Genomic DNA, 27,036 nt, shown 5'->3' with positions numbered 1-27,036 from the left:
TCCTTCACAATGTGATCCTGACTTTGGGCTCTTCTCAAAGTCATTTTTAGCCTAACAGGGGATTCAACCCGATCATTTGCCACAGCAGCCTGTTCAAGGAGAGTCCCTCATTCAAATCTAACTCCAGGCGGCAAATTAATGATACGTCTCTTTTAAAGAAGGAGATTTCCTGCCTCTGTTTGCTGTCACATCAGGAGCTCCCATCACACTTTCATCGCAAGAACGAAATCTAGATCCGGGCAATGTACGTCCCATTTTCTTCTTTTTTGTACATCAGACCACCTTCACATGAAAAAGGTTCAACGCTGGAGGTGGAGAAGAGGCAATCTGGTGAATCGTATCTCCGAGACCCCCCAGGGGGCGACCTGAGGTTGGGAATCAAGAACAAAAGATGGTGAGGATGTGATTGAGGGTGGAGGCTCCAATCACAACCAGTGGAATCAACCAAATGCCCAAAATGCAGAAGCCGCCCTGACATGGCTCCGAGGCTTGAATGACACTAATGATCACCCACAGTGGAATTGCCAACGTGTTTAACATTTGGATAAAGGCTAAAAAAAAATACAGGTTGAAAAAGTGAAAAACACACACATTAGGCAAGATGGCATTTATTTTATTTTCAAATCATCACCTCAGTGGGTTTAGCTGCAAATTGTTTGAGTTTAATGTCCCGTAACCTGGTGGAAACTTGACCCTGCTGCCCTCCAGATGCAGATATGTGTGAGGAGAATAGTGGAGCGACTGCAATGGGGACAAATGATGTGAGTGGAGCTACAGAGACAAGCAGCCATGCCTGGTGTTGGTGGAGGCATCAGTCTTACATGAGCGACTGAGGAGCCAGTCAGACAGAGCGAGCCGAGCGAGACTCATCACTGTGGGAGCTAAATGAGTCTCTTCATTCTGCTGCCATACACCAGCAATCACCAGCTCTATTGTTCCACACAAAGACAACTGCTCGGTTTTTTTGTCATTGGACGTCAGCTGATGCCACAGCTCCTCTGGTGTGACAGCGCCCCCCAGTGGAGAGGGAACTGTGCTTCCCTGATGTCCAGTGGAAAATAATATGAAGGTCTTCCATTGTGGTTTTTATATTCATGTGTGTGTCTCCTGCTCTGTGTGGTCGTGCTGAATAAAGCAATAATTACATGAACACATAACAACTTGTATTTTCTGGGTCTGTTTTGAAGAGAACAAACAACCATCCACACTAAAATCCATATACTTACGCACAATTTAGATTCTCTGATCAACCTAACATCAATCTGCATGTCGTCTGCACACAGGTGGGCCCCAGCCAAACTGGGATTTGAACCAGGAACCTTCTTGCCACAGCTGAATAAAACCACTTTGGTTTTTGATTTGGATTAAGTGATTATTCCTGTCAAATACAAAATACTAAAAATCACACAGGATGTAAAAGTGTGAGTGTTGAATCACTACATTTTTCTTTCTCTGGCGGACTACAGTAGATTTACTACAAAATGATTGTGCATTCAAAAATCACAAAAAATACAGTGGTATTGACAGAAATGGTCCAAAATGACTGATTTCAACAAAGCTCAGGCCGGTTAGCTCTTTATGCAACAATACTAATTATTAAATACATTTTATGTTGATTCATTTCTGTATTACTTATTTATAATTCATGAATTGAATCTGTTGGATGTATAGACAAAGAGGTTTTCAAAGTCTGAGACTGTGAGTGTCCCCGTCAGACCTCGTCACACCTTTGTTTACTCACTTAGATTTCCATTTTCTGGATGCCTATGATTATGTTATTTGATCCCACAGAAGAATTGAGCAAAGATAAACCTAATATTGTTTATACCAAATACATAAAAGGTAGTTATTAGTTTCTTGCTCTGGGAATGTGTACATGATGTGCTGTTGATAAGTAATATAAGAAAATGTAACCTCCATTCACTGAGCCTTTCCTGAGAGTGCGTGGAGCCGCTCCCACTTTAAAGCCCCTCTCGTCCAGACTCCTGAGCAGTGCACGTGTCTTCAGGGGTATTTTATATTTCCTCTAACCTGAATCCAGATCCAGCAGCGGGGGATGGACAGGAAAAAGATTTTCAACCAGACTCCAACCTTTCTCACATCATTACCACAAAGCCACCGCACTGCATCAGGTTGTCAGTTTCCTGCCCGGGGTGAAGCTGCTGCAGGGCTCCCACCCCCCCTCCATTCTGTAATGTAATGGCTACTATTATTTTAAATGGTGTGCTTTCATTCCAACCTCCTGGGAAGAGGTTTTGTTCTGAAGAAAAGCAGATCTGAACGTATACAACGCCATAAGTACATAAAGTACTGCACCCACGAAATCCATCATCACATAGACCATTAATTATCAGTGACAGGGGAGAGCCGACGGACTGTGGGCCGGATTTCTGTGCTGCTGGGTTTTACAGGTGATGGAGCCGGGTTCACACACGTCACAGCTTCAGTTAGTGGCAAACTAAACTATTACCTCAACATATAAGCATTGTTTGATCAAAGCTGTGTCGGAGTACAGTCTCACTGTTTTTAGCTCTAGTCTTGTTTTTATTTTTGGTTGAATCATAACTGGGACAAACTTGTTTTTTTGAAATAGGTAAAATATTCCCAGGGTCAAGCTAAAAATAATCACACAGGGGAAATTCAGCAGCTCATTGGTTTTCAGTTTCAACAATAATGTTTTTCACCTGACGACTGTTAAAGCAGGTGTGGGAAATATGTATATATATTTTTTCTGGGATAGTATAAATTAAAATGGTTTTGTCGTCCATAAGAATACAAAATAATATGAGAAAACCAGACAAAGCAAACTTTTGACCAGTGAGTGTTTGACTTTAACTTTACAACAAATACCACAGTGATGCATTAAGTAAAAAAAAGAGGCGATAGCAGCACAATGTGCGTTTAAAACACACAATCAAGAATCAACAGAGAGGGAAATGTTGCCTTAAGATAAAATTGTGCTTTGTTCAAGTATCAGCAATCCAAGTCATTACTGCATTACAACGTGCACTGTACTGTATTTTAGAATTTCCAAATAAAACAAGTGAAATATTTCAGGTACACTAATGGAAAGATTGGGAGCAACGTACTCACATTGTGTTGTCTGTGATTTGACATTTAATAGAGACACATTATCCCCTGATCCTCTAACTTAGAATCAGTGGGACTGTTATTTATCTTCAGTGCTTCGTGCTCTGTTCCAAGGGGTCGTTGTCAAAGTGTGCGGTCGGTGCAGCGAGGCCTTTATTTGGGCTTTTTATAAACCACAGTGACTATGAATCATTGTGAGGCCATTAAAACAAGCTGCTGTGGTGAAAGTGTATTTACACACGAAGAAGACACAGAGCGATGATGGGCAATCACACGAAGGCTTGTTTGTGTCAAACTGATTCTAATGGTGAAGTCTAATGGTTACTCTCCTTTTAGCTCTGTTTTGGTTTCCACTGGCTACCAAGAGGGGGCCAGATGTTCCACTTACCTCATAACTTTCTGCACCTTTTGGTTGTGGACAGGTCATTTACAGTGGGTCTGTCAGAGGGTTTCCCTGAACGCCGCCTGTTGGAAACAAGATGGATCAAAGCAACGAGCGAGAAACACAACAGCAAAACTAAAACAAGCTGAAAGACGCAAAACTGGCCAGAGATGAAGGGAATTATAGATGTGGGTGATACTTTTCTGTGGGTTTGTCACCAGAGAACAAGAAACAACAAATTAATATTATTGCAACTTTAAAAAAGTGGTTTGCTGGAACATTTTTCTGAAGAGACTTAACTTAACTAATAACTTAAATGTTTTCATAACCTGTTATTCATCGTTCATGTTCAATTCCTTCTCATTCAAATTAGAAATTGTGTTTAATCTAACTCCTACATTTTGTACCAACAACCAAAAACACAAAAACACACTGGTTTTTCCACATTTCATATAAACAGAATATATGTAGAGAACCCTTTCTACTCCCACGCACACAGTGATCAGATGATGTTTTGGATGTGTTACTTTCGTGCAAAGGCAAACGTTGGGTGCGTCTTCATCCTACATGAGCTGTATGACTTTAATCCATTTACATACACGACCGTATCTTGTAATCTATCAGCGCCTCCATTTCTCTTGTTTACCCTGGCCTAAGACATCTTTCCATTTCGTGATGTGCAAACTTGAACCAATACATCAGGTAGTCGCTGCACCCGAGAGCTTAACAATGCCTTGTTTACTCAGTTGCACTGTTTTGAAGAAAAACAGTCTTCGCTGCCGTGTGATGGATTTGTTTGTCGTCCAAGTCCTGGAGACTGAGGCATCATTAAGAGCCGGAGGGGGGATTTGCTGTGACTCTGACGATAGCGAGCAGCCGTCTATAAAAGGAAGGAGACGCTAAGTGCCAACTCACCTCCACCTCCTGAAGACCCGGGTGCAGGTACATCTCCCAGAGCTTTGCTCTAATTTATTACTAATTTACAGAAAACATCCAGAAGTCAAAGGTGCAAACTGATGAATTAACGTTCATCATGTTAACTTTACTTTTATCGCTTTTTCCTGTACTGCTTTTAACTATTTTTGTCAGACATTGAATTTAAATTGAGAAGATCAGTTGAGATACAAATATGCATATGGTTATTTTATTTGTATTGAATTTATTAAACTGTATTGATATTCATGATATTCATTTTTCCTTGTTGTCTTTATACTGTAGGTGTTCTGCTTTTTGTCGACAGAATGTTTAAGATCCTGATTTGCATCTTGACGCTGCGGCAGGTGCACTCTGCCTGCGTCGTGGTGAGTTGAAGGGGAAACACGTTATTCAATATCAGAAGAAGAAGTTGTAGTAAAATTAATGTTTTTTTGTGTTTTCGAGTGAGTTTCATAGGCTGGAAAATCTGTTTGAATAAGTGCAAAACTTGAGTATTGTTTCGAAGTAGTGTTCTGATATTGTACTTAAGTATTTTGAATATTGTGACACCACATATTATATTTTAACATTTCCCAGAAATACACAGGATATCAATTATTTAAGCCCGACTTTAAGTATCAATAAAAAACACTAGATCAATAGAACCACTACATACAATTCTTCTTCTTACTTCAGGTACTTTAGTTAAGTTACAATTTAATAGTTATACAAATAAATGTATTTTTGTATTTTCACTTCAATATTTCACTGATGAGAGCTTTTCCTTTTCTTCTCCTCCCCACATCCACTTGCTGCGTCCCCTGCACAGCAAGGTAAGCACATTTAGAGTTAAATGCATCAGGCGTGTTTGACTTTACAGACGTATTATATTTCCCAGCGTCAACTTGGGGACCATGTCTCCAAACAAGATTATGGGATTTGGCACAATCCTCCGTCTGTGTGTTCTTTTATTATGTTCGGCCATTCCAGAGTAATTAAACCAGGATATGTTTGTGAGTCATATCGTGGATATAATAAGAGTAAATATCACTCTTCATTATGTCTTTAATCTTATGTTTACTCGTGTGTTTGTGTGTGTGCGTGTGTCTGTGTGTGTGTCTGTGTGTGTGTCTGGGTGTGTGTCTGTCTGCAGACGTTTGCCCAGAAACCACAGTGGTTCAGGCTGAGATCGTTGACCAGCACAATGCCTTCAGGAGAGCGGTTGATCCGCCAGCGTCCAACATGCTGAGGATGGTCGGTACTTGTGTCTGAAAGTGGCTCAGATTGAATTTAGCATTTGTTTTATACATGTGGGAATAAAAAAAACATTAGACATCTATAAATGCTATTTAAAATGTGAATAAACATTTTGACTAGGAGCTGTAATAGATAACTGACTTTAAATTGATAGTAGGTCTGAATATGAGCGTAAATAATGGCAGCTTGTCCAGGGTGAACCCAGCCTTCAGTGTCAGCTGTGATTGGCACCAAGACCCTCAAAATAAATAAAGTATGCAGTATAGATAATGAGATGGATGATGGATCATTGCTTTCAAATATATTCAGTGAAAGAACTGAGTCCCAGTTCCACAAATGAGACATTTCATTTCCCTTTGAAAGGAGCTGTATGTCTGGAGGTGCAACATTTCTCCAGAGGAGTGAATGGGGGAAGAGAAAAAAACAAAAAACATGTGCTTGTATTGAAATTCAGATTTGGGCTTTGGGCTTTGGGGGCGAACGAGAGAGTTTCTCTCAAACCTGAACGCCACCTGAGTTCAAACCCTTTTCATATTTTATGGGTCAGAGTGGAAACGTATTTTGAAAAATTCCATCAGTTCTTCAAATCATCAATCATCCAGTTTTCAGATCCAATATCTTGCAAGAGAATGAATCTTATCTACGTCGTTTGAAATGAAACTCTTGATTTGTTATATCGTTTCTGTTTCTTCTTGCTACCTTCACAGAGCTACAGTGAGGAGGTGGCAGTCAGTGCTCAGGCCTGGGTCGACAGATGCATCCTGGCTCATGGAGAACCCAGCACCCGTTACCTCAAAGGTACATTCTTCTTTTATCCATCATCTCTCTTCATTTTCCTTTCACCTTGCTCCCCAGACACCAGGACCTTAAACATCTCAGTGAACCGACTGACCCTGTGACTGTCGACGCTATCTAATCTCCAGTCTCCTCAAAAACAAATTACACTGATATGTTATCATCGAGGAGATTATCACCAACAGGCATTTTAATGAACTGTTCTATCCAAATAATGTAATCTACTCAGACATGAAAGCTAGACGGTGTATTTGCAGACACCCATTAATCAGCGCCACCATGTGTTTCTCACCATTGAGCAGGATATGAATTAGGTGAGAATCTGTTCTATTCGTCCGCACCGTTCCCGTGGACGGACGTCATCGGTGCCTGGCACAGCGAGGTGTCGCGCTTCCAGTATCCCAATGTATCCACCGACGGAAAATCCATCGGTCATTACACACAGGTAACAGCAGGGAAATGATCATTATATTCATTAGGTGGCTAGAAGAATGAATGTTTTTCTATATGTCCTTTAAAAAAAAAAAAACAGTGCAGTTTCTATGTACATATTTCTAGACACTTTTTAAAACACCATAAACAGCCATTATTGTGTTTTTAAGAAAACACAGTTGTAGATTTTTAAAAAATGTTCATCAATGTTCACATTTTCCTTTCAAACAAACCCACAGAAACTAAATATATTGCCCAAGTGAAGAATGAGATATTGAAAAACCGAGACAGAGCATCAATGAGTCATAACAGTGTTTTAAAAAAGTCAATATTCATTATTGCTGTAAAGGTTTTCAAGTTAAAGCTGATAACTTCTTCTTTCTGCTGTCAGGTGGTGTGGAACAGCTCCTATAAAGTCGGCTGTGGAATGACGCTGTGCCCCAACAACATCTATTTCTACGGCTGCCACTACTATCGAGCGTGTGTGACCCCCATTCACTCTCAACACGCTTAAAACACGTGACTTTGTTCTGCATGTGTGTTCCTCTGGCTGACCATTTTGTAATTTATTTGACAGAGGAAACTTCAGGACTTGGCCGCCCTATAAAGTGGGACCCCCGTGTGCTTCCTGCCCCGGCGCCTGTGTAGATAAGCTCTGCAGTAAGTAGACCATCAGATACCGTGACCAGTACACAATGTGCATTCTCCGGGTGGTGATGAGGATATTATACAACATGAACATTGTCCGCTGAGGTGGAAAATAGACAGCGGGTTAACCTCTTCATTGCTGTATTTCCTTTTCTCCGTTCCAGCCAACCCTTGTCCTTACATAAATAGGTACATCAACTGTCCAACCTTGAAAGCCACGACAGGATGCGGCAACGCGCTGGTGTACGCCTGGTGTCCTGCTGCCTGTAAATGCTTCGACAAAATCATTCCAATAGCCTGAAGAGGAATCCTGCAGTCGGCAAATGTTTGACTTTTCACATTATCTTCATTAGATTCTCCGTCTGTGAAGTAAGCCAAATACCATGTAAGCTCTTTAAGAATATGATGATGACACAAGCAGAAATTTATCTGGAATAAAGATCTGGTTTAGGGTTCAGTGTCTGAAGCTATAGGGGATGTTTGGGGAGTGTTTTAAAATGTCCAACATATAAATATTCACATTTTTGCACTTATTTCATGTTGGAATTCAGGTACAATCGGAATTAATCTGTATGTTTATGTTAAAAATGGGTCTAAATTACAACGTGTAACTTGAAATGATTTCTTTCACCCTGATAAACCTTTAAAGAATGAAGAGACTGTGCAGTTTCTTTTGGTTTGATGGTTCACGACTTTACTGATTTGGTTCACTGCTCCCCTACAGCAGGGGGATTGTGGACAACAACAAAGAAAACACTGTAATAACATGTTCTAGTGGGCGTTGGTGGAGACCAAAGCAGAAAAAAATGCCCTAAAGAGGATATGATTTCAGTGTGTTCAATGGGTTTTTGTGTATGTAGAACTTCTGCAAAGTTAAAAATCCCCAAGACCATGAAGGGAAGCTCCTGAACGCCTCATTAGAACTCCTGCCCGTACTTTCACAATGCCCCACATTTACATAACGCACGCCTATAGCGGCAAAGACAGGCACAGAGGATAGAGGCCGACATTCCTTGATCTATCACAACAGAGCGGGTCAGCTGGTCAATCAGAGGCAGAAAAGAGGTGCAGCAGCAGTGGCCACTATGAGGGAAGTGATTTTAGCATTTAAAACCTGGATATGAGCAAAATATGTCTCATTTAAATAAATATTGAACTTACGTGGACTTGAACTTCAATAATGATGCAAAATCTCAATGTTGCCATGTTAAAAATCTGCTGCATGAGGTGATAACACATCAGTGTTGTGCTTGAAGCTTGTCGTGCATCATCTGAACAACAGCAACTCAGCGATAGGTTGATCAGCGAGAGTGAGAGAGCAGCAGCAGCTACTCTGTGGTTACTGGTGAAATCGCTCCGTGGCAATAAAGCCCCATAAAAAAAACAGACAGCTATTCAATTGACCAACACCATCAAACCAAGTTAAAACCACAGTCTGTGCAAACATTCAAAGACGACAAAGCACCGGCAGCCACGACACTGTCAACCGGAGCAGGTGCAGCCAGACAGAACGACCCTAATGGAGCTCGCTCAGCGGCAGAGCACAGGGTGTCTCTGGGTAAATGTGCCATTTTTACTGTTAAATGATCCTCCAGCATACGGATTTAGAGGGAAACTGTTTTAGTGCGGTGACTTGCATAACAGCTGCCAACAGACGGCTGGTGCCAACTCCTCTGTGACAACCAGAGCTGAGCCAAGTCTATCAGGAGCGCTGAGTACACACACACACACACACACACACACGTAGACACACACACACACACATAGACACACATCACCATGCCCCATCTTTAATATTACACTTACACTTCAAGAACTCATAACTTGTTCGGTAACATCAACCTACTTTCACAGGTTTTTGCTTGGTCCTCGATCCTGCGGCTGAATTTTATCAATATAAAATTTAAAAATATGTATCTGATGCTGCAGGAGCTAATATTGCCGACAGTATATCTGTGAACAGCTTCCGTCATACACACTGATGTAAAAGATAGTAAAGGTGCATTATTGCAAGCTGGGTAAATATCATCTCTATCTCTTTTACACTATCAAACCCAAGCAAAGTCATGTGATTGGGGTTCTGAGCAGGAAAAACAAAAGTTCAGTGACTTGAGCTTGTTGTGTTGATGGATATGTCTGATACAACAAGACAGGAAACACACAACAACAGCTACAGACTGTGTGAATTACTCACAGTAATTAGATATTACTGTTTACATATTGCACTTGTCTGGTCTTTACATCTTACACATATACGAGTCAAGGCCCAACAGTTTCCTTATAAAACCACATTTGAATCTGCTGGATCCGGTTTTATATTTGGATCCACACCAAATTGCAAACACTCACAAATACCAGTCCCCTGAACATGACTGTAAAGGTTCATTCATTATTATCTGAGAAAAGTTTGCAGTTTACCCAAACTTACAATGTTAAAGAAAATGAAAAGAATCCTGAATCTGGCCCCTGATCTGGATCTGCACCATATTTTTAACGGTTCTTGTCTGACCCATCATCCAGATTCGTGGAAATCCTTCCGATAGTTTTTACGTAACAAACAAATTAACAGGTGTTTATCATAAAGGCACTAATTTGTTTTAAAAAGTCAGAAATATAAAACTCTGGCTGGTAGAACACATCCAGCAGATAATAAGGTACCAGTCCACAAAAAGCACATTTCAATGACCATTGCATTCCTGCAGATGGCTCTGTTGTACAATGCACCTCTCCTGCTTCTGCAGCTCACATTAATTAACGTCTCTTCCTTTATCTGAACCAGTGGCCTGTGAATAAAAGTGCATCAAATCATGTAGAACAATGGGCCTCATCACTCGCCCTCTGTGTCTCTCACACAGGAGGCTTCATCGATTCGCTCTGTGAACCACATGCAAGGTTTGCATTGAAGAATCGATCTAAAAAAAACAAACAAGAATTGGTGGTTTGTGATGAGCTTGTTCGGTCACATAAGGAAACTGCCGGGGTTTGTGTTCACAGGAAACCTGAGGCAACAACGCAGGAGACGGTTGGGACGGTTACTCCACCGCTGACATGAGTCCATCACCTCCACGCCGCGTCCACGTAAAGAGGAAGAAGCTGAAGAACACTTGTCATGTGACAACTGCTGTCCTTGAGGGATGTCATGTGTGGCTTCTGAGCAGAGTGGACATCAAGGGCAGATATATTAATAATCCAGAGCACCAATATAAAATATGAGCACAGCTTTTTTATTTTATGCAACCCCTTAAACAGAGCAAGGATAAAAGTTATTTTCATTTAATCATGCATATTGGTTTGAAACTACCTTGATGAAGGCCCTGCCAAGCTTTTTATACTTTACTCTGACTCTTCTTTTATCCTCAAGGGCACCGGAGGTTTCCTGAGTTCAGACACACGAGGCTGATGAGTAGTTGGCCTCTTTTAATATTAATAACATCTTTTATTAAAGCTATATGTGCGACACGCTCAGAGACAGATAAATATTAGATAAATATAGTTTGTGTTTGACACTGTTTCATGTTTGTCCGGTTTGTGTTTCTGTTGTTTTGTGCATGTTTTTTGATGAGATTTTGTGTATTAAATCGCTCAATTTGTTTTTTTAAGTTGTGCTTTGTGGGCATTTTCTTGTTGATTTTACACTGTTGTGTATGTTTTTTCACGTTGACTTTTGTGTAAGTAACTATATTCATGTTCATCATTGTGTAGTTTTGTCTTTTCTTTGTGCATTTCTTGTGGTGTTTTATAGGCAAATTGATTGTTGACGTGTGCAGTTGTGTATGTGGTTTTTCTTGTTCACTTTGGTGCAGTTGTGTGTGTATTTTGTTGTTGACGCTTGTGCAGTTGGGTGTGTATTTACCTGTTGACTTCCATGCTGTCATGTTTGTAGTTTCTTGTTGACGTTTGTGCAGTTGTGTGTGCATTTTCTTGTTGACTTTTGTAGAGGCATGTTGTTGGTAGTTTGACTTTTGTGTGTAACTTTCTCGTGGATCTTTGTGTGGTTTATCTGCCTTTTTCTTTGTTGCATTGTGTGGCGTTTTCTTGTTAACACTGTATTTGTGTAGTCAAACGAGCAACCTTAAGGCGTTGAATCTTGGTCCAACCTGCACATTCTGGGGTCTGGATCCAAACGGCTGCAGCCTGGACTCGCCCAAACAAACACACAACACACAACACACACTGAGACATAAACTGTTTACTGTCAACAGCTGTTTGTCAGACCAGGCTGCTTTGTGCACATGGAAGTGTGATGAACAAGTTCCTGCAGTGATTTAAAAAAGTGAAGTGAAGTGTGTGTGTGTGTGTGTGTGTGCTCTGAAGCAGGGGGCGGGACCCGGTGTGGGCTGTAAAAATAAATAATTAGGTTTGATTGACAGCACAGTGTGTTCAGCTCGGAGCGACACACACACACACACACACACTCGAGTTAGTTCCCTCAATGGGAACGAGCTTAACGGACAAACCACCTTCACTCTCGTGTTTAACCGCCGGGGACCCGCGGGGCTGCAGCTGCTGGAGGCTCCTCCCGTCTTTGTTTGCTCACCGGGGGCCAACGACACTGGACTTTCGAGTCGGTGCAGTCGGGGACTAACTTTCACCCAGCTAGCTAGCGAGGAGGAGGAGGAGGAGGAGGCGAGGGGGGGGTAGCTTAGCATAGGCAGCTAACTAGCTCGGCTCATCTCGGCTCGGCTCGGCACGGCAGACACCAAGCGGCGGCGTGTCTCCCCTTCACGCTGCGGCTGCAACAACCCGACAAGGAAGAGCCTCCTGCTCATGGAGGGAACAAGGTAGAAGAAGAAGCCACGATGAGATCAAAGCATGAAGGGGACTGAGCTTCTTTGATCTTTAATTAACTGACAGTGATTAGCGCTTCGCAGGAGATGCTGTTGTTACTACTGTGTGTGAGCACGATCTTAAAAATAAAACACACACACACACACACACAACAACTTAAACATCTGCACACATGTGTCTTTGAACATATGGCTTTGATCTGGCTGTATTTACGGTGATTTTCACCAAACGCCTCCTGCCCTCCTCCTGCAGCACAGAACAGCAGCTCCTGTTATATATATTTATATATTTATTTATTTATATATATATTTATATGTAACGTGGTGGTGCCTGATCATGTGTGGTCTCTCTCTCTCTCTCTCTCTCCACAGATCACCATGCACGGAGGACGCCCCTCCGCTAACCTGCCGGAGATGAAGATGAGCACCGGGACGTGATGGTCGCAGCAGCGTTTCTATTGCGAGGCAGGGAATCTGTGTGAGGCTGCAACACAAGGCTTTTGCTACCCAGCAGCAGCAGCTTGTGTGTGTGTGTGTGTGTGTGTCTGTGTTTGTGTGTGTGTGATCGAAGTGCCTATGGCGGAGTTTGGGGAGGACGGCAGGCTTCCTCCATTGCATCTCGGGGGTTCGGCCGTGCCCAGCGACGAGGCAGCTGCTGCCGGGAAGACGCATTGCGAAGTGTCCATCCTGAATGGAGACTGTGGGATATCGGACAATATGGTCGGTTCACCTGGTGCCAGCCAAGCCGGGGTGGAGACAGCCAACACCTCCGTGGGACCGGCGGATGCCAAACACGAGATACCACGCAGGAGCAGCATTATCAAGGTAAGCCTGGAAGTTGAAGTCTCACCCCCATGCATCTGCAATTGAACACAGCATTTGGAAGTTACACTGCAAAAACACAACAACCCTGCCCTCATGTTGTTAGTCTGCGTTGAGTCCATGTTTTTGTGTGGTATTGTCAAGTAGGAGAGGTGTTTTTTGCACAACACAGGCCAGCAAATGGAGAAGCACATCCTGCAGTGCTGGGTCTGAATAATTTGCATTGCATGTGTGTAGCAGAGCTTCTCCTTATTCTGAAACATCAATCATCTGGCTATAACGTGTGTGTGTGTGTGTGTGTGTGTGTGTGTGTGTGTGTGTGTGTGTGTGTGTGTGTGTGTGTGTGTGTGTGTGTGTGTGTGTGTGTGTGTGTGTGTGTGTGTGTGTGTGTGTGTGTGTGTGTGTGTGTGTGTGTGTGTGGGGAATAAGATGATCTTTATTGTTCCCAGAAGGGGAAATTAAAGTGCTGCGAGCAGAGGAATACAGGAATGAGCAGTGGGAGCAAAAATAATGCAAACAAAACTCTCGTATGCAGAAGAAGCGTGTGGTAGAAATCATAATGCTTGTCATACTAATTCAGAAGCGAGGGCCAGTATTTAAGGTGAGAGTAAAATCAGGAGGATAGAGATTGCACTCGTTTTGAATGAACGGTGTACGGCTGTTTTTATAGAGGGCAGTAAAGGCAGCACGTGTCATATAAATAAAGGGTTGTACTTCATTCAGAACGAGGCTGTGCTCAGAGTGAACAGCAGTGTCTACAGTGGAGCCAGTGCAGCAGCAGATAACGTGCACTGATGGTGGCTGCTGGTAATTAAAATGCAAGCAGGGCCCCGGAATGTTTTTCATGCTGAGCTCACGTACACACACATATTCATCCGAGTCTGCCTTTACTTTGTTTAGGTGTAGTGTGCTATTAGTGAATGTGAATATGGTGTTTTAGTAACACAGTTGAATATCTTCCATTGCTGTAAAAGAAACGCTGGTGTCCCTGCGGTCAGAGGAAACCACTGAAGTCTAATCCTGCACCAGGGGCTGATCCTGGCTGCTCTTATCACAACATGTACATGTTTGAGAGGAGCATGCTAACAGCATGCCTTTCACTGATTACTATCTCTAACTGTTTAGTCTCAGAAGGAATCGGCCTAAAGCTGTGTTTTTAGTCAACTTGTCTCCCCGGCATTGTTGTTGAAGCTTTGCTGAAGGGGCAGGAGAGATCATGACACTTCATCACGTTGCAGTAGTCTACTGTATGTTGAAAGCCTCCGAGGCGTTTGCCGGAGCTAATGTCAGCATTTTCTTCTGGAAGTCGTGGCTCTGCTGCAGTAGCTGTCATAACGTCATGAGACCGTAAAGGAACAAGTTTGAAGGTGACGAAGGGGGAGTTACTTGTCTAGACTGAACAATGGAATCATTATTCTTTACAATGTCATTATTGTTGATATATGAACTGTACTCCACACCTACAGAACACGATCACAGCCTGGAACCAGAGTGTTTCCTGAGAGAGATGAAGCATGCCTGTTGTTTTGGTGTGTACGTTTCGGCTTTTAGAGGTCAGTAAATCAGCTGAGGGTCAGCGATTTAATTCCCTCCGGGGACAAATAGATTTATGCACGAGTTAGTTTAACAGCTTAGGTCAGAAAGCACTTTTTAAAAATGGTTTCTGGTGTGTTTGAGGGAAATTGTTGGCTTTATACTTTATTATCACGTGTAAAGAAAAATCAATACTATAATTAGGTCTATGATTTGATGCCTCAGTGAGATTCCTCGGCTTGAGGTCGACTCTCCAGCTGTGGACGGGGCTCAGCAGTTCACCTCTCTGCTGCCAGGTTCTTGCAGACAACACATTCTTGGCACATTGTGGGTGTTGAACTCTGATGTGCCATCTGCCTGGAGACTGATGGGGATAATATTGACATTTCTGCCTTGTAAACGTTGAAGTAATGTCTCAGTACACAGGGACCCGTCTCAGCTCCCAGGCCATTTGAGTCGCTTTTATTTTGGTGGGATGTCCGTACAGAAGCTTATTAGATCATCAATAGTTGTAAATAGGATTTTACACATTTTGGATTCAACCCAATGCTGTCTTATTTTGTGAGCTGATATTTCCCACAGATTTTGACTCATCAATGGTGGTAGTTGCCGCGGTTGGGGTGATACCCTGTGAACCAACACGCTATCATGCCCACCCACTGCACAGCGAGGGCAGGTGTAAAGTCCCTGAGGTAGTCTGCGTTACCCAGATTACATAACTTGCCCACCGGCCACACACTGTCTTGTTCATTTTTACAGACATAAAACCTAGTTTGGTTAATTTATGTGCATCCATTGTAGTGCCCACGTTTATCAAATAAAACTACTCTTAATTTGTCAAATACTACTTATCAATACTTTGTCTGAAGCTGCAGTTTCAAACTGAATCTGTCGCCTCTGTGCAGCAGCAGAGTTGCATAGATAAGTAGTGGAGTCCCATGACCAGAAGAGAGTCGACCGATGAGGATGATGATGATTTGGTGTTTTAAAGGCGGTAAAAACTTAATGGATGTTCACCAGCGGACTACCAGACGGGTCAATTTGGAAAAGAGCTTTCCACAAGGAAGCAACAGGGCAAAAACAGATCTTTTATGTTATTATGAGAAGTGTTAAACATTTTTGGCTCATTATGAAACTGTGGTGGGACAAATTAAACTATGGCGGGCCGCCACGGTCTTGGTTAATTACTGGGAAACAGTGAATAGAGGTTTCCACAGGGTGGTCCAGTGCCAGGGTATCCAAGCATACGAGAACCCATTCTGAAATGCTCAGTGACCTAAGTTCAATGAGCGCCACCTCAGACAACATAATGAGAGCCTTCATGACGAGACACATGAAATGCACAAACGGGTCAGTTCGAAATGGTTTAGTGGCGCTTGCTTAGCAACACAACACAGATGGATGAACATCCAGTGAGTCACAGCAGAGATGATGACTTCTGGTAAGTTGGAGCCAAAAATGAATGTCATGTTAAGTTTCCATCAAGAGAACGTGGACACTTTTGCCAAGGAGCGGCTTAAAACAGGAAGTGCTGAAGATTTTATCCTTCATTATTCAGGGCTTGCAACTTCTCTTGTTGAGAGGATATTTTCAAAATCTAGTCATACGCGGAAAAGACTGAGTATTTAAGCACATTTGGATTTTGAGAGTGAAAATATGACGTCACGATCACAACCTTTTCTTTACTTGTGAAGGAACAGTTAGAAATTTCCTGTCTGAAGCTAATCGCTGAAATCAGCCCTTGACTTCATTCCAATATTTTCCCGAGGGCAGTTGTTTTTTGCCTCTGACAACCGTGACTGATGGAATATTGCTCTGAGTCGGAGGTTGTTGAAGGGCAGGACCAAGTAATAACAAGGCAGCCTGTTTCACACTAGTCAGTCAGAGTCCTCAGTTCTTGTAAAACAGCTTCTCGAGTGTCGGGAGGATGTGGTTTGAACAACACCAACCACATTCTCATAGTAACAACTATAATACTCAGTGTTAAACTGCAGCGTGACTTCTGTAAAGGTTTCTGTCGAACATGTGGTGTGGGTGTTTATATGCATGCGTGCGATGATGGGACATTAATCTAATGACTGTCCTTTTGTCTACTGACAAAAATATCACCTCGGCAGAGCTTTTAATTTAATGGTTGCTTAATGCTGAACTTAAATTGATACTCCGCTCTAGATCTTCTCTCACCCTCCCACTCATCCTTCAAATAATGGCACAAATATTCCCATTGAAACTTCTCTCAATGATACAACTGTCAATTCATATGCTCGGTATATTTTTTTTGATCATTGTGTAAAAATGTTGCCACTAACTCTGCCTCACACACACAAACACAAGCTCTCTTCTGTGAAAACCTTTTTTTGCTGAGCATAGGCATTTGAAAAGGGTGTTATGCTGTAGGAGTGGTTGGATAATTATTTATGGCTGTTGCGATTCTTTGAAAAACCATTTTAACGTAACGTTATTTAAAGTAAACCACACCATACTGTATGACCACTTCCTCTCCGTGAAAGATTGAACTGCCAGCGCCTGACGGCCACCTACACAGGGTTCGATGAACCGAACTGGGTGGAGCTGCACTTCACTTCTTTCTTTTTTTTACCAGAAATCGTAACTTCCACTAAGGAGGTTTGTTCATTTGTAGAATATGTCGACTTGAAAATGAAGTTAAAACACCCACCGGAGTCTGATGAACTGCCCCTGCACTTATTTGAATGGGGGGGGGAAAAAATCACATAACATCATCTTTGTTCTTAGATCAACACACCACATTTAGAGATTGGTGCAGCCTGGCCAGACTTATGAGCCCTGCTTTGTAGTTTGAATTATAACCCTTCGTGTTCTAAATATACCAAATGAGCCAGTTTAACCCGTTAAGACCACATGCAGTAGATGTGTGCATGCCGCTTTAAGATCTGGGGAATAGTCGTAGAAGATTCAGACATATGACATTACTGTGGACCCCTTAGCCGAGGCTCGGGGTGAGAGGCATGTCTGACAGCAAGTCAGAGGTAGAAAGACCTGATAATGCACTGTTACAGGGTCACTAACAGCCGTCTCTTATGTGATAGACACTGTATTAAAGTCTTAACCTTTTGGCGTTGTCTGCCCAAATGTGTGTTTAACATTTAAAACAAGAAGCAAATCAACATTTAACAATTAATCCAAAACAGAAAATGTCGACAGAGCAAGAGGCAGTGATGTGGAATAAAAAGCCAAATGTTTAAGCTCTCAAATAGGTTTTAATTTCATGTTTCTCTCTACTATAGTAATATGTGTTACTAAAGGTTGGGGGGGGGGCAATGAACCGATACTGACTCCAATAGCTAACACAGGTATTGATGACTATAGCGCTGATCGATTAAATCCAATCCCCTCTTATGTCAATGTGCCAAGAATGACCCCAGTCCCTTCCACAGGGCTGAGGCATAGAGATTATTAAATCACACCAGTACATGTTGACACAGTTGACACCTACAGCCCAAGTGTTATTTTCGTTATTAGGACTGAAATAGACTAATCAGTGCATCATTCGACAAAGCACATACATGGTCTAGGTAATGACTATATTGTAAACATGTTATGCGAGTGTTACCAGTGGCAGGAGAAATAATAAGCCCCTGGGTCCACTTCACTTCCCAGCTCACTTCTCACCTCTGCTCTTCTTCTTCAGTGAAGAGGGTCTTTTCATTGCTTCGTTAATAGCTTTTATTTCACAGCTCTGGTAGGAGAGGAAAACAGTCTCAGCTGGTGATATAACCCTGTTAAAAGGGAAAACAATATGGATATAATTATGGTGGACCAGCCGGGGGGGTAGGAGTTCATACATTACGTTATATCACACTATATCACTTCGCTTCTGAAAGATAGAGCAGCTGCTCGTTCGTGCTGCAGATCTTTCCAGTTCAGTTGGATTCAGATGTGTTGAGTGGGAAAGTAAAGTGAACTCACTGCCATGTCCAGGAAACCAGTGACTCTGTGACATGGTGGATTTGGATTCTGGACAGAAGATGGTAAAGATGGTAAAAGGATGACTTGTAACTGCACGTTTAGTTTTCTGCATTGCACTGCGTCCACGTGATTGGCTGATTGGGTAATTGCGTGAATAAGCCGGTGTACCGTGGTTCCTAATAATGTGCTCGGTGAGTGTATATTGAAATGCAAGCGTTTTAGGAAGGCTTTCCTCGAGCCAAAGTGTTGTGGTAATAATATTTTATATTGTCATTTAAACTGTTAATACGTTGTGCTGATGTGAATGTCATCACAAATGTTTCACTTCTGCAGTCTGATTTAAATGCAGTTAAAAACTAGTTGTATATGCTACAATACATGTGTCCATGTGTGTACCTTTAGTGCGATTGTGTACTATAGAACTGAAGTAAGGAAAATAAATTGGGTAATAATAATTTCTCTTAAAATTACTGTTGATGCGGCCTCGGGCAAGAAAACCATAACTTTAATTACTTCCACACTGAATTCCATCTTCAGTGAACTCCCCTGGATTACGGAACTACACCTTCTCCTGTCACTGAAGAGGGGGGGGCATAACACTTTCTATTAAAGAGTGTGGCGATGTAAATGTTGTTGATATTGTTTCACAATGTCAAATTAATTATTCATGATTCTACAAACTGCCACCGGAGTGTTATGACGGACTTTCCTTCATCATTTAGCCGGAATCTGAAAACAGATTGTTGTTCAACCCTGGTGCTTTTGTTTTTTTCCTTTGTCCCCACAGAGAGGAACTAGCTGAATATAATGTTGGAGCGATGCAGCTCACTTGCACGCTTGCACGGAATCCCCGTTGCACAATCCAATGCCACCGGCAGTTGATTGGCTAATTTAATAAAGATCTTTCGACAGCCGTCCTTGGTACAAGGTCCTGCCGCCGCCGCCTTCCAGTCACTCGCCGAGTTTCTGTGTGTTCAGGGCGACTCCCAGTTGCACTCGGTCACTTACTTGAATCGTTGCCTATTCATGCATCAGCTCAGGTGTCACTGATTTACACAAGTGCTACATGCCATTTATTGCGAGGGGTAGCTCAGATGACTTGGCAGTGATTACGCTTGGGCCATGTTAATGGCAGAAGTGGTTTCAACGCTCGTATGATGAGTTGTGTTAATGTGTCACTGTAATAATCAGCGGAGCACAGAAGGCAGAATACATATTTAAACATTTAACGATGAGTTCAATTATAAATAATTATGTTTCAACACCACTGTGATGTATTTAAAATCCCAGAATCGAGGCTGCGAGTCAGATCTCAATAAAAATACATTAAATAAGCGTCTCCCGTTGAGTGGAAACACAAGGCTGACCGTCGGTCCCAGATTGTGTGTTCAGGGTTTAAACAGGGTTTAGCTGTTCTAATGTGCTGATGCATAATTAACATAATCCAGACTTTAAGTATGCTGATACTGACGACTTCAATGGTAATTGCAGAAAAACTAGAGCTGCAAAAGGAAGAAAGATATTTCTAATGGTTCCAGCTTCTAAATGTGTATAATTGCTGTTTTTCGTGTCGTAACATTATAATAAACTGTATAACCTGTTTATAGTTTTAGACTAAAAGTGTGGTGATATTAAATTGTGTTCTAGGAATAGTGATGAGAGCTTTTCACTGTTTTTCAGAAGCTTTACGGGTCAAATTTGTTATCGTTTCTTGAAAAAAACAATTACCAGCTGGAAGTCACAAGGTGTTCATTGTCATATTAGTGTTTAAATTTGGTTTCTTTGGATAACCGCTCCCATAACCGCTTCCATTTCCTGCACATTAAGTATTTTAATATTTAATTAGACTATCCATGTAATTGTCAACCATGAGAAAATGTTTCTGAAACAGTTTACTGAGGCCCCCCTCTCTCTGTAATCCGATCTCAATGACAAACTTGTTCTTGTTGACTTTATGAACAGGAAAGCTGTCCGAGGAAATCACAAACTGAGGCCACTATTATTCTGGAAGCAAAGACTAACAGCTATTCTGTTGCCCTTTCATAATTAATAGATACTGAATCATGGAAATATTGAAAAACACTGTAGCACTATAAAAACTTTGATGATATTGCTATTGACTGGATTTAAACCCCTACATGAACACCAATGAGACTATTAACCTTATTTTCTAAAAGACATTTCCATTATGATGAGTTGCTAATAGAATATTCCATTCATATTTCTATTTATATGTAACAGAGCATAGTCAGATTTTTTCTTACATCAAACATTACGTCCGACTACTTGTTTACACTCAGACCCAGAGCATGCGTCATCAGGCAGTTTGTAACTATCGTATGTTGAAGTCACAAAATGTTGCCAAAACTCCAACACAACGTTATAATGAGATTTAGACGTATACATGTCTACATAATGTGAATAAGGCTGGATTATTCCACGTGTCTTAATATGATTATCGCTCATTCTGAGTATGAACGTATTTGGGTTCAGGTATCAGTCCATGTAAACTTGTCACCTACTGTGAGTCGATTTGATCACAATTAAATTAAACAGGTGGTTTTTTTTTGTATTATTCCCGTTGCTTTAACTTTGTCTTGCGTCACTCTTCAGCCTTGAGAGGTTTCAGGGATGAAGCTCAGAGAAGCTGCTGTTGCAACACTGACAATGTTGAAACCCTGATTTATGTAACTGGCAGCTGAGAGACAGCAGAGTGTTCTGAAACCGTCTCAACATGGACGCCTTATCGAACACTGCGTTCTGATGATGCCGCTCTCTCTCGCTCTCTCTCTCGCTCTCTCTCTCTCTCTCTCTCTCTCTCTCTCTCGTCTCTTAGTCTGAACTGTGACATGACGGTTTTGCTGGATCCTTCTTCAGCCGAGGTCTGATCAGAATCTGAATCAGATCATTTTCAGCAATTGCCGCGTTGACCCGACCATTAATGTTGTGTGAGTGCTCTGAAGTCTGACCTCGCGGTGCTCATCAATAAATGAGTAAACAACCTGCCCAGTTGTGTTTCACAAAGTAGAAAATAATAGATTCATCGAAAGAAACTGACATTCCGGCATCTTGCTTTTTACGCAGAGGAATTCCGACAGTCGATCTGTCATAAAACCATAAGGTTGGAAACAGACATGAGAATTATCCAGGTTTAAAGCCAAAGATAAAATACTGTTGAACCATCTTCAAGCCTCAGTCTCAACTTGAGTAAAGGACAGGCATAGGTTTCTTTACGTGCCAATAGAGTTTAATTTAAAAACACATGTGTACTGTTACAATCTCCAATATCCCATTGGCTTTGCCTTCCCAGTGCGGGTCAGTGGTTCTTAACCCTGGATTGGTCCTGGGGAGGATTATATGTGGGTGTTTGCATTGTAGTCAGAGAGCTGGGAAATGAGAAATACTACTGATAATGATTTGAAATGCCATTTTTGCTCAGCTTGCTGGTTGACATTCAAGGTCCTGTTTCATTCACAGCACCCGTAGAAATGTTTAGGAAAATAGAGGGTTGGACGATCATGGTTAAAGTTAAACGTGCAGGACAAAATAAACAAGTGGCACAGAGTTATAAAAGAGGAAATCCATTATTTTTCTTTTAAAATTCAATATTTGGAGGTGAGAGATCAGTGATTGTGTTTCCCCCTCTTCCATACGCAGTAGTAAAAAGAAACCTAACATTGGCTTTAGTGTCAGAGACGATATCCAGGATGCTCCTGTGGGTCATAGACCATAAGCACGCAACCTAATAAACCATCAAAACTGTGTAAAGGCTCTAAATAATGTTGCTGAATCAACAAATTAATATTGTAACTGGGTAATGGCTCAATCAATATTTGAGAACATGAGAGGATTGCTCGCTGAAAGCCTAGAGCCAGAAAATTAAAAGCTGATGATGTAGAAACAGGAACTTGTTCCCCCCTCTGGTTAAGTACATTTTTTGTGAGTAAGTGAAAAACTGCCACCAAAAAAAGAACAGTGGAGTATAAATTCGAGGGAAACATTTTTCTGGTATCGTTTCGAGCGTCAGGAAAGTGAGAAGAGGGACATTTGTGTAATTTATGGACAACATGTGTCTCAATGTCTCTTTTGACTGTATTGCTCATCACTCATGCAAATCCAAGAAGCAGTGGTATGCAGTAGAATTGGTTTGTTTTTAAGGGGTCAGATAATCTAGTAAGTGATGAGTACTATTCTTTTGTCTCAGCCGTACAACCAAGTGAATCTGTCAGTGACATTACATCAGTCAAAAACCCTCAGATATAAACAAAATATAAATAAATGAGAAAGTCTTATAATAAATTGGGCTCCCTCCTCCTTTAGTGTCGGCTTCAGTCGGAGCTCTGGGGACCAACTCTTGGTCACAACCGCAGTGTTCCACAAATAGACATGCTACACTCATTTCTGTGTGTTCAGCTTTAAAAGTTAACTCCCCGGGTATTCACCTTCTTCACACTTCATTTGACCGACAACTGATATTATATGGTAAAGAACAGCAGCATCTGGGCCCTTCAGCAGATTTAAACCTCCTGTGGGATTTGACTGCAGTGCAGCTGGAGAACAGAGAGTCCATATGCTATTTTAATAATCAAACAACAAGCCCTTCACCAGAATATTGTTTATCTGCTACAATTATGTGTTGAACAACAACTGTACAGTTCAATCATTTGTTACGTCTTATTGTATTAATAATTTCACATTTAGGTAATGATTTCCGGAACAAAAAATAAACCCAAATGAAATTGGTTAAGCTGTAAAGGTTCATTTAAAAATCCTTCATCCTCTAAGCCTTGACTCCTAATCTTCATATGTTGGTGCTCGTATGAATTGATGGTGTTAAAGTGATTGGAGTTTGTAACGCGACTCATCGCCATTTCTGAAAAGTTTATGCAAGAGCTCAATGTCCTCGGCCAAACCGCCTTTTATTGATTCATGCATTTCCTCTTCCTTACTGTCACCAGTGAGGTTTCCTTGTGATTCATTTACTTCTAGTTTTTTGTCATTCCTCCAAAGCTTTGTCACCGTGTTACTCTCCCGTCTGACTTTCACACATTAGACTTGTTTTCATCTCAGCCTCCTCTGCCCGTTGAACGCATCAGGCGGTGTGAACACAGTCTTGTTATTTAATGATGTGAGAGATCTTCTTGCTTATTATTACTCCACAGAATTTCATATTATGAAAGGGACCCCACTGTTTGTATGAATGGGTACATGCAGTCCAAAAATCTGTTTATAGTCTTAATTTAAGTTATTTATGTGTAGTTGTATGGCTGTGTTTTTATTTATAGTTATTAGTAATAAAGTTTATGGTTACTATCAAGCCTCAATTTAATTTCTTTATCATAAGAGTCTGACAACGACAATTCAGGTCCAATAATCTATATTGTTTCGGGCTCTAAACCACACAGTCTAACAAAAGAGACACATTTTGTGCCATTCACGTACCTCCTCTTTGAAACAATGACCTTTTATTGATAAACCCGGCCCTTGGTGTGGAGCTGTGATCTGCTCCTGTCTGAAGCGATGTGATTCAGGTGAGTCACACTGCATGTTGTTGGGGGGGGGATGTAGGTAGAACAGAGGAGCTGGGCATAATGGGTCCCCTGTGATACCCTCAGTTGCTCTCACAGTTCATAACTGCTCAGTGAGCCAGGAGGAAAATGCCGGATTCAGGCCATTAGAGGGTTCGGATTCCTACGGGGGATCAGCGAGCAGTTGGACATACTGTGTCTCACTTGGTCATTCTCTCTGCATCTCGCTTCCTCCCTTCGATTCTCTCTCCGTCTTCTTCACTAACTCAACACAGACGCTCTAAATCACACCAAACGTATTTTGGAACAGTAAAGGCCTATAACTAACGTCCCCTTGTCAGGATGAGTCAACTAGAATTACCATTCATATGTATCTCTTCATGATGAAACACAGTGGAACAATCTGATACTGTTTTTATATGCTACTGACACTTTAAGAATGTGGATAACGAGCACAGTGAAGCAATTTTTCTTCTTTCGTACTTTCCAGCTCGTACTGTATTATAATCACGATAGCCTGTGGACTTAAATGCACTTCCAGTCAGATTATGCAGGTTAACCGTCGACCCTGGATGACCAGTACAAGTCCCTAAATCCTCAAGGGTAATCCGTCCTACTTCTGCTAAAACACAACAAACCTGAACTTTGCTGGACATATCAAGGTCTTAATCAAATCTGCGTGTGCTGATGTTACTTGAGCATCTCAGGTATTCCGGTTTCATAACTTGTTTTGGGGATGTGCTTTGGTCTGGCTCTAAAAATCTTAATCCTGGTTGACTTGGTATTTATTATTGAACTCCGAGGAACAGAGATTAACTGAGGAGATATTTGTGTATAGGAGAATATGCACCCTATAAGGTAGGGATCTGATGTGACTATAAATAGACAACCTGATAATGGTGATCTGGTCTTATAAGTACCTTTTAAGGACTAATAAAACTTATTGCAAAAGGAAATACCCTTGGTTACCTTACTTCCCCTAGAAAAAGGACTGTTGCATAAGAAATGGCGCCTTCAGGAAACAATAACACGCAGTGTTTGTGTGCAGTATTGTATTTTACTTTTGTTAAAGGAAGCGGGGGGAAATCCTGAGGTAATGCAGCAGGAAGTAGACACATACCATCAGTAAGGTGTGACTGTAACACAAGGTTAACACGAAAACATTCTTGACCACATCATAAGGATTATCCGCAGTCATGCATTTAGGTTTTAAGCTTTAAGAATGTGATTAATGTGTTTTACATTTAACTCGACATGGCACATCCATGGTTCACAGAGAAGTGTAAAATCCCTCCAATCCAAGTTATCATGTCACAGTCCGTGTTTAGCGATACTCCAACACAAAGATGGAATTTATAATGATTTATTAATTCTAAGAAATAACTGTTTGGGTTTAATTCCAGTTATAGACTGACAGGCTTCCCAGGATCTGTGTGATAAGATGTTATCGTGCTGTATTTGAGATGTTTTTCACTGGGGAATTTGAGGCTCTGCACAAATCAAGCAAGTTTTATTATTATAAGTCATCTACTATGACAAATTAATTGCTCAGACAAACAAACCATCTGACTGAGGCGGTTCTGTCTGCAGCAGGCGGCAGCCTGTGGTCAGTAACCACTGATTGTGCTGCATCCTGTCTAAATGCAATGAAGTATGTACATGACACATAGCGCAGAAGTCAGTCTCTGTTTACCTCTAACAACCACTGCTTAGCCATGGCAGTGAACAAAGCCGTAGAGGAGACAGTAAGAGGACAGACTGGGGACAAAATGACATTAGAGATGAGAAAATGACAGCTACACTCATCTATCTCAGTTGGTGTTGTCAAATGTATTGTTATAAATGCCATCACCAGAGAAGGTGGAGTTTTGTCACGTTTCTTTGTCATTTATGCTTGTTATAAATACATAAGCCGTAAATGTCAGGGAGGATGTGTTGAAAGCTCCTCCATGCGTCACATAGTCAAACACATGGAAATCATGTATGCAACCAGGCAATCATTCTGTGGCTTTACCCATCCTGCCTTGACTCAGTGATCTTTGAGTCTTGTTTCTGTCAGCATGTTGTGCACATCTGAGTCTGATTACACGAGGGGCTGTGAAGGATTCAAGTATTTCATTAAATCCCTGAGGAAAACAAAAGTCAAGGGTTTCTACTGAAGTGCAGTGTAAGGAATTCTCGACTTGGCAACATCGTATTGTTGACAAAGTGATGCATTCTTTTTGCATCAAGTGGTACCATTAAGCTGCCACCAAGTGATTAACAATGGTTTGGGGTTTGGCTGGTCTAAATTTGAGAAATGCGCTTGAAGAATCTAAAATGCAAAACAGTTTGTTCCCTGTGCTGAAGGAACCTGCTACAGTGGGAAGTGCAGGGTTAGTTCAAACTGTCAGACATGTGGCTTCTGTTGATGTCTGGATTTTTGTGGGCAATACTTCCTCAGGGAGATTCCATGTTGTGTCTCTACAATATACAGCGACAGGAACTTGAAGCCACCCAACAAAAGTAGCTGCTGTGGTTCCACAGAGCAAATGCTGAGACCGAACAAAGGGGGGTGGGGTGGGGTGGGGGGGCAGGAAGGAAGGACTGAACATGGAAACTGTATCAGAGCAGACAGCGTGTTGGGCTGTATTGTTCTTTAGTATAAGCAATTGCCTGGCTGTAACTGTAAGACAAAACATTTAATCCTGGATTTTATTGTGAAAGACAGTTGTTGGACTTAAAATACGGAACTGAAATGGGCATTTTGCTAAATACAAAAATGGAAATTTTGGAAGTCAAATTACTGCCGCTGTAGCGCCTGAGCTAGAATTTATGTCCCTCTCTTCCCCTGTGACAGATTGAACATACTAAGAATGTAAATGGGCATCAAACATCCTAATAGACTTAATGATCAGAA

At 41.6% G+C, this 27,036-nt stretch overlaps 2 protein-coding genes across 3 annotated transcripts in view; both read left to right on the top strand.

The window, feature by feature from the left end:
• The first annotated feature begins 4,469 nt into the window (after positions 1 to 4,469).
• On the top strand, positions 4,470 to 8,048 carry LOC117776282 (cysteine-rich venom protein pseudecin). Its single transcript, XM_034610100.1, has 8 exons — positions 4,470 to 4,478; positions 4,691 to 4,773; positions 5,537 to 5,641; positions 6,352 to 6,442; positions 6,742 to 6,884; positions 7,263 to 7,351; positions 7,449 to 7,531; positions 7,684 to 8,048. Exons 2-8 carry the CDS (start codon positions 4,714 to 4,716, stop codon positions 7,818 to 7,820), a joined length of 708 nt encoding a protein of 235 aa, XP_034465991.1. The 5' UTR covers positions 4,470 to 4,478; positions 4,691 to 4,713; the 3' UTR covers positions 7,821 to 8,048.
• Positions 8,049 to 12,027: 3,979 nt separating this feature from the next.
• The window catches only part of LOC117776247 (inactive phospholipase C-like protein 2), a 29,843-nt gene continuing 14,834 nt past the window's right edge, over positions 12,028 to 27,036 (top strand). Inside the window, exons 1-2 of one of the 2 annotated variants that reach the window (XM_034610017.1) lie at positions 12,028 to 12,300; positions 12,679 to 13,131. In XM_034610017.1, coding sequence (XP_034465908.1) covers positions 12,883 to 13,131 — 249 coding nt within the window. In that variant the 5' untranslated portion in view covers positions 12,028 to 12,300; positions 12,679 to 12,882. Of the gene's footprint in view, positions 12,301 to 12,678; positions 13,132 to 15,980; positions 16,103 to 27,036 lie in introns of those variants that run through there. The other variant, XM_034610018.1, reaches the window with a different exon arrangement.

This window comes from Hippoglossus hippoglossus, chromosome 16 (genome assembly GCF_009819705.1).
Source record: "Hippoglossus hippoglossus isolate fHipHip1 chromosome 16, fHipHip1.pri, whole genome shotgun sequence".
NCBI classification, from domain to species: Eukaryota; Metazoa; Chordata; class Actinopteri; order Pleuronectiformes; family Pleuronectidae; genus Hippoglossus; species Hippoglossus hippoglossus.
Note: the sequence above shows the minus strand (reverse complement) of the source record. Positions and strands in the feature narration are given on the sequence as shown.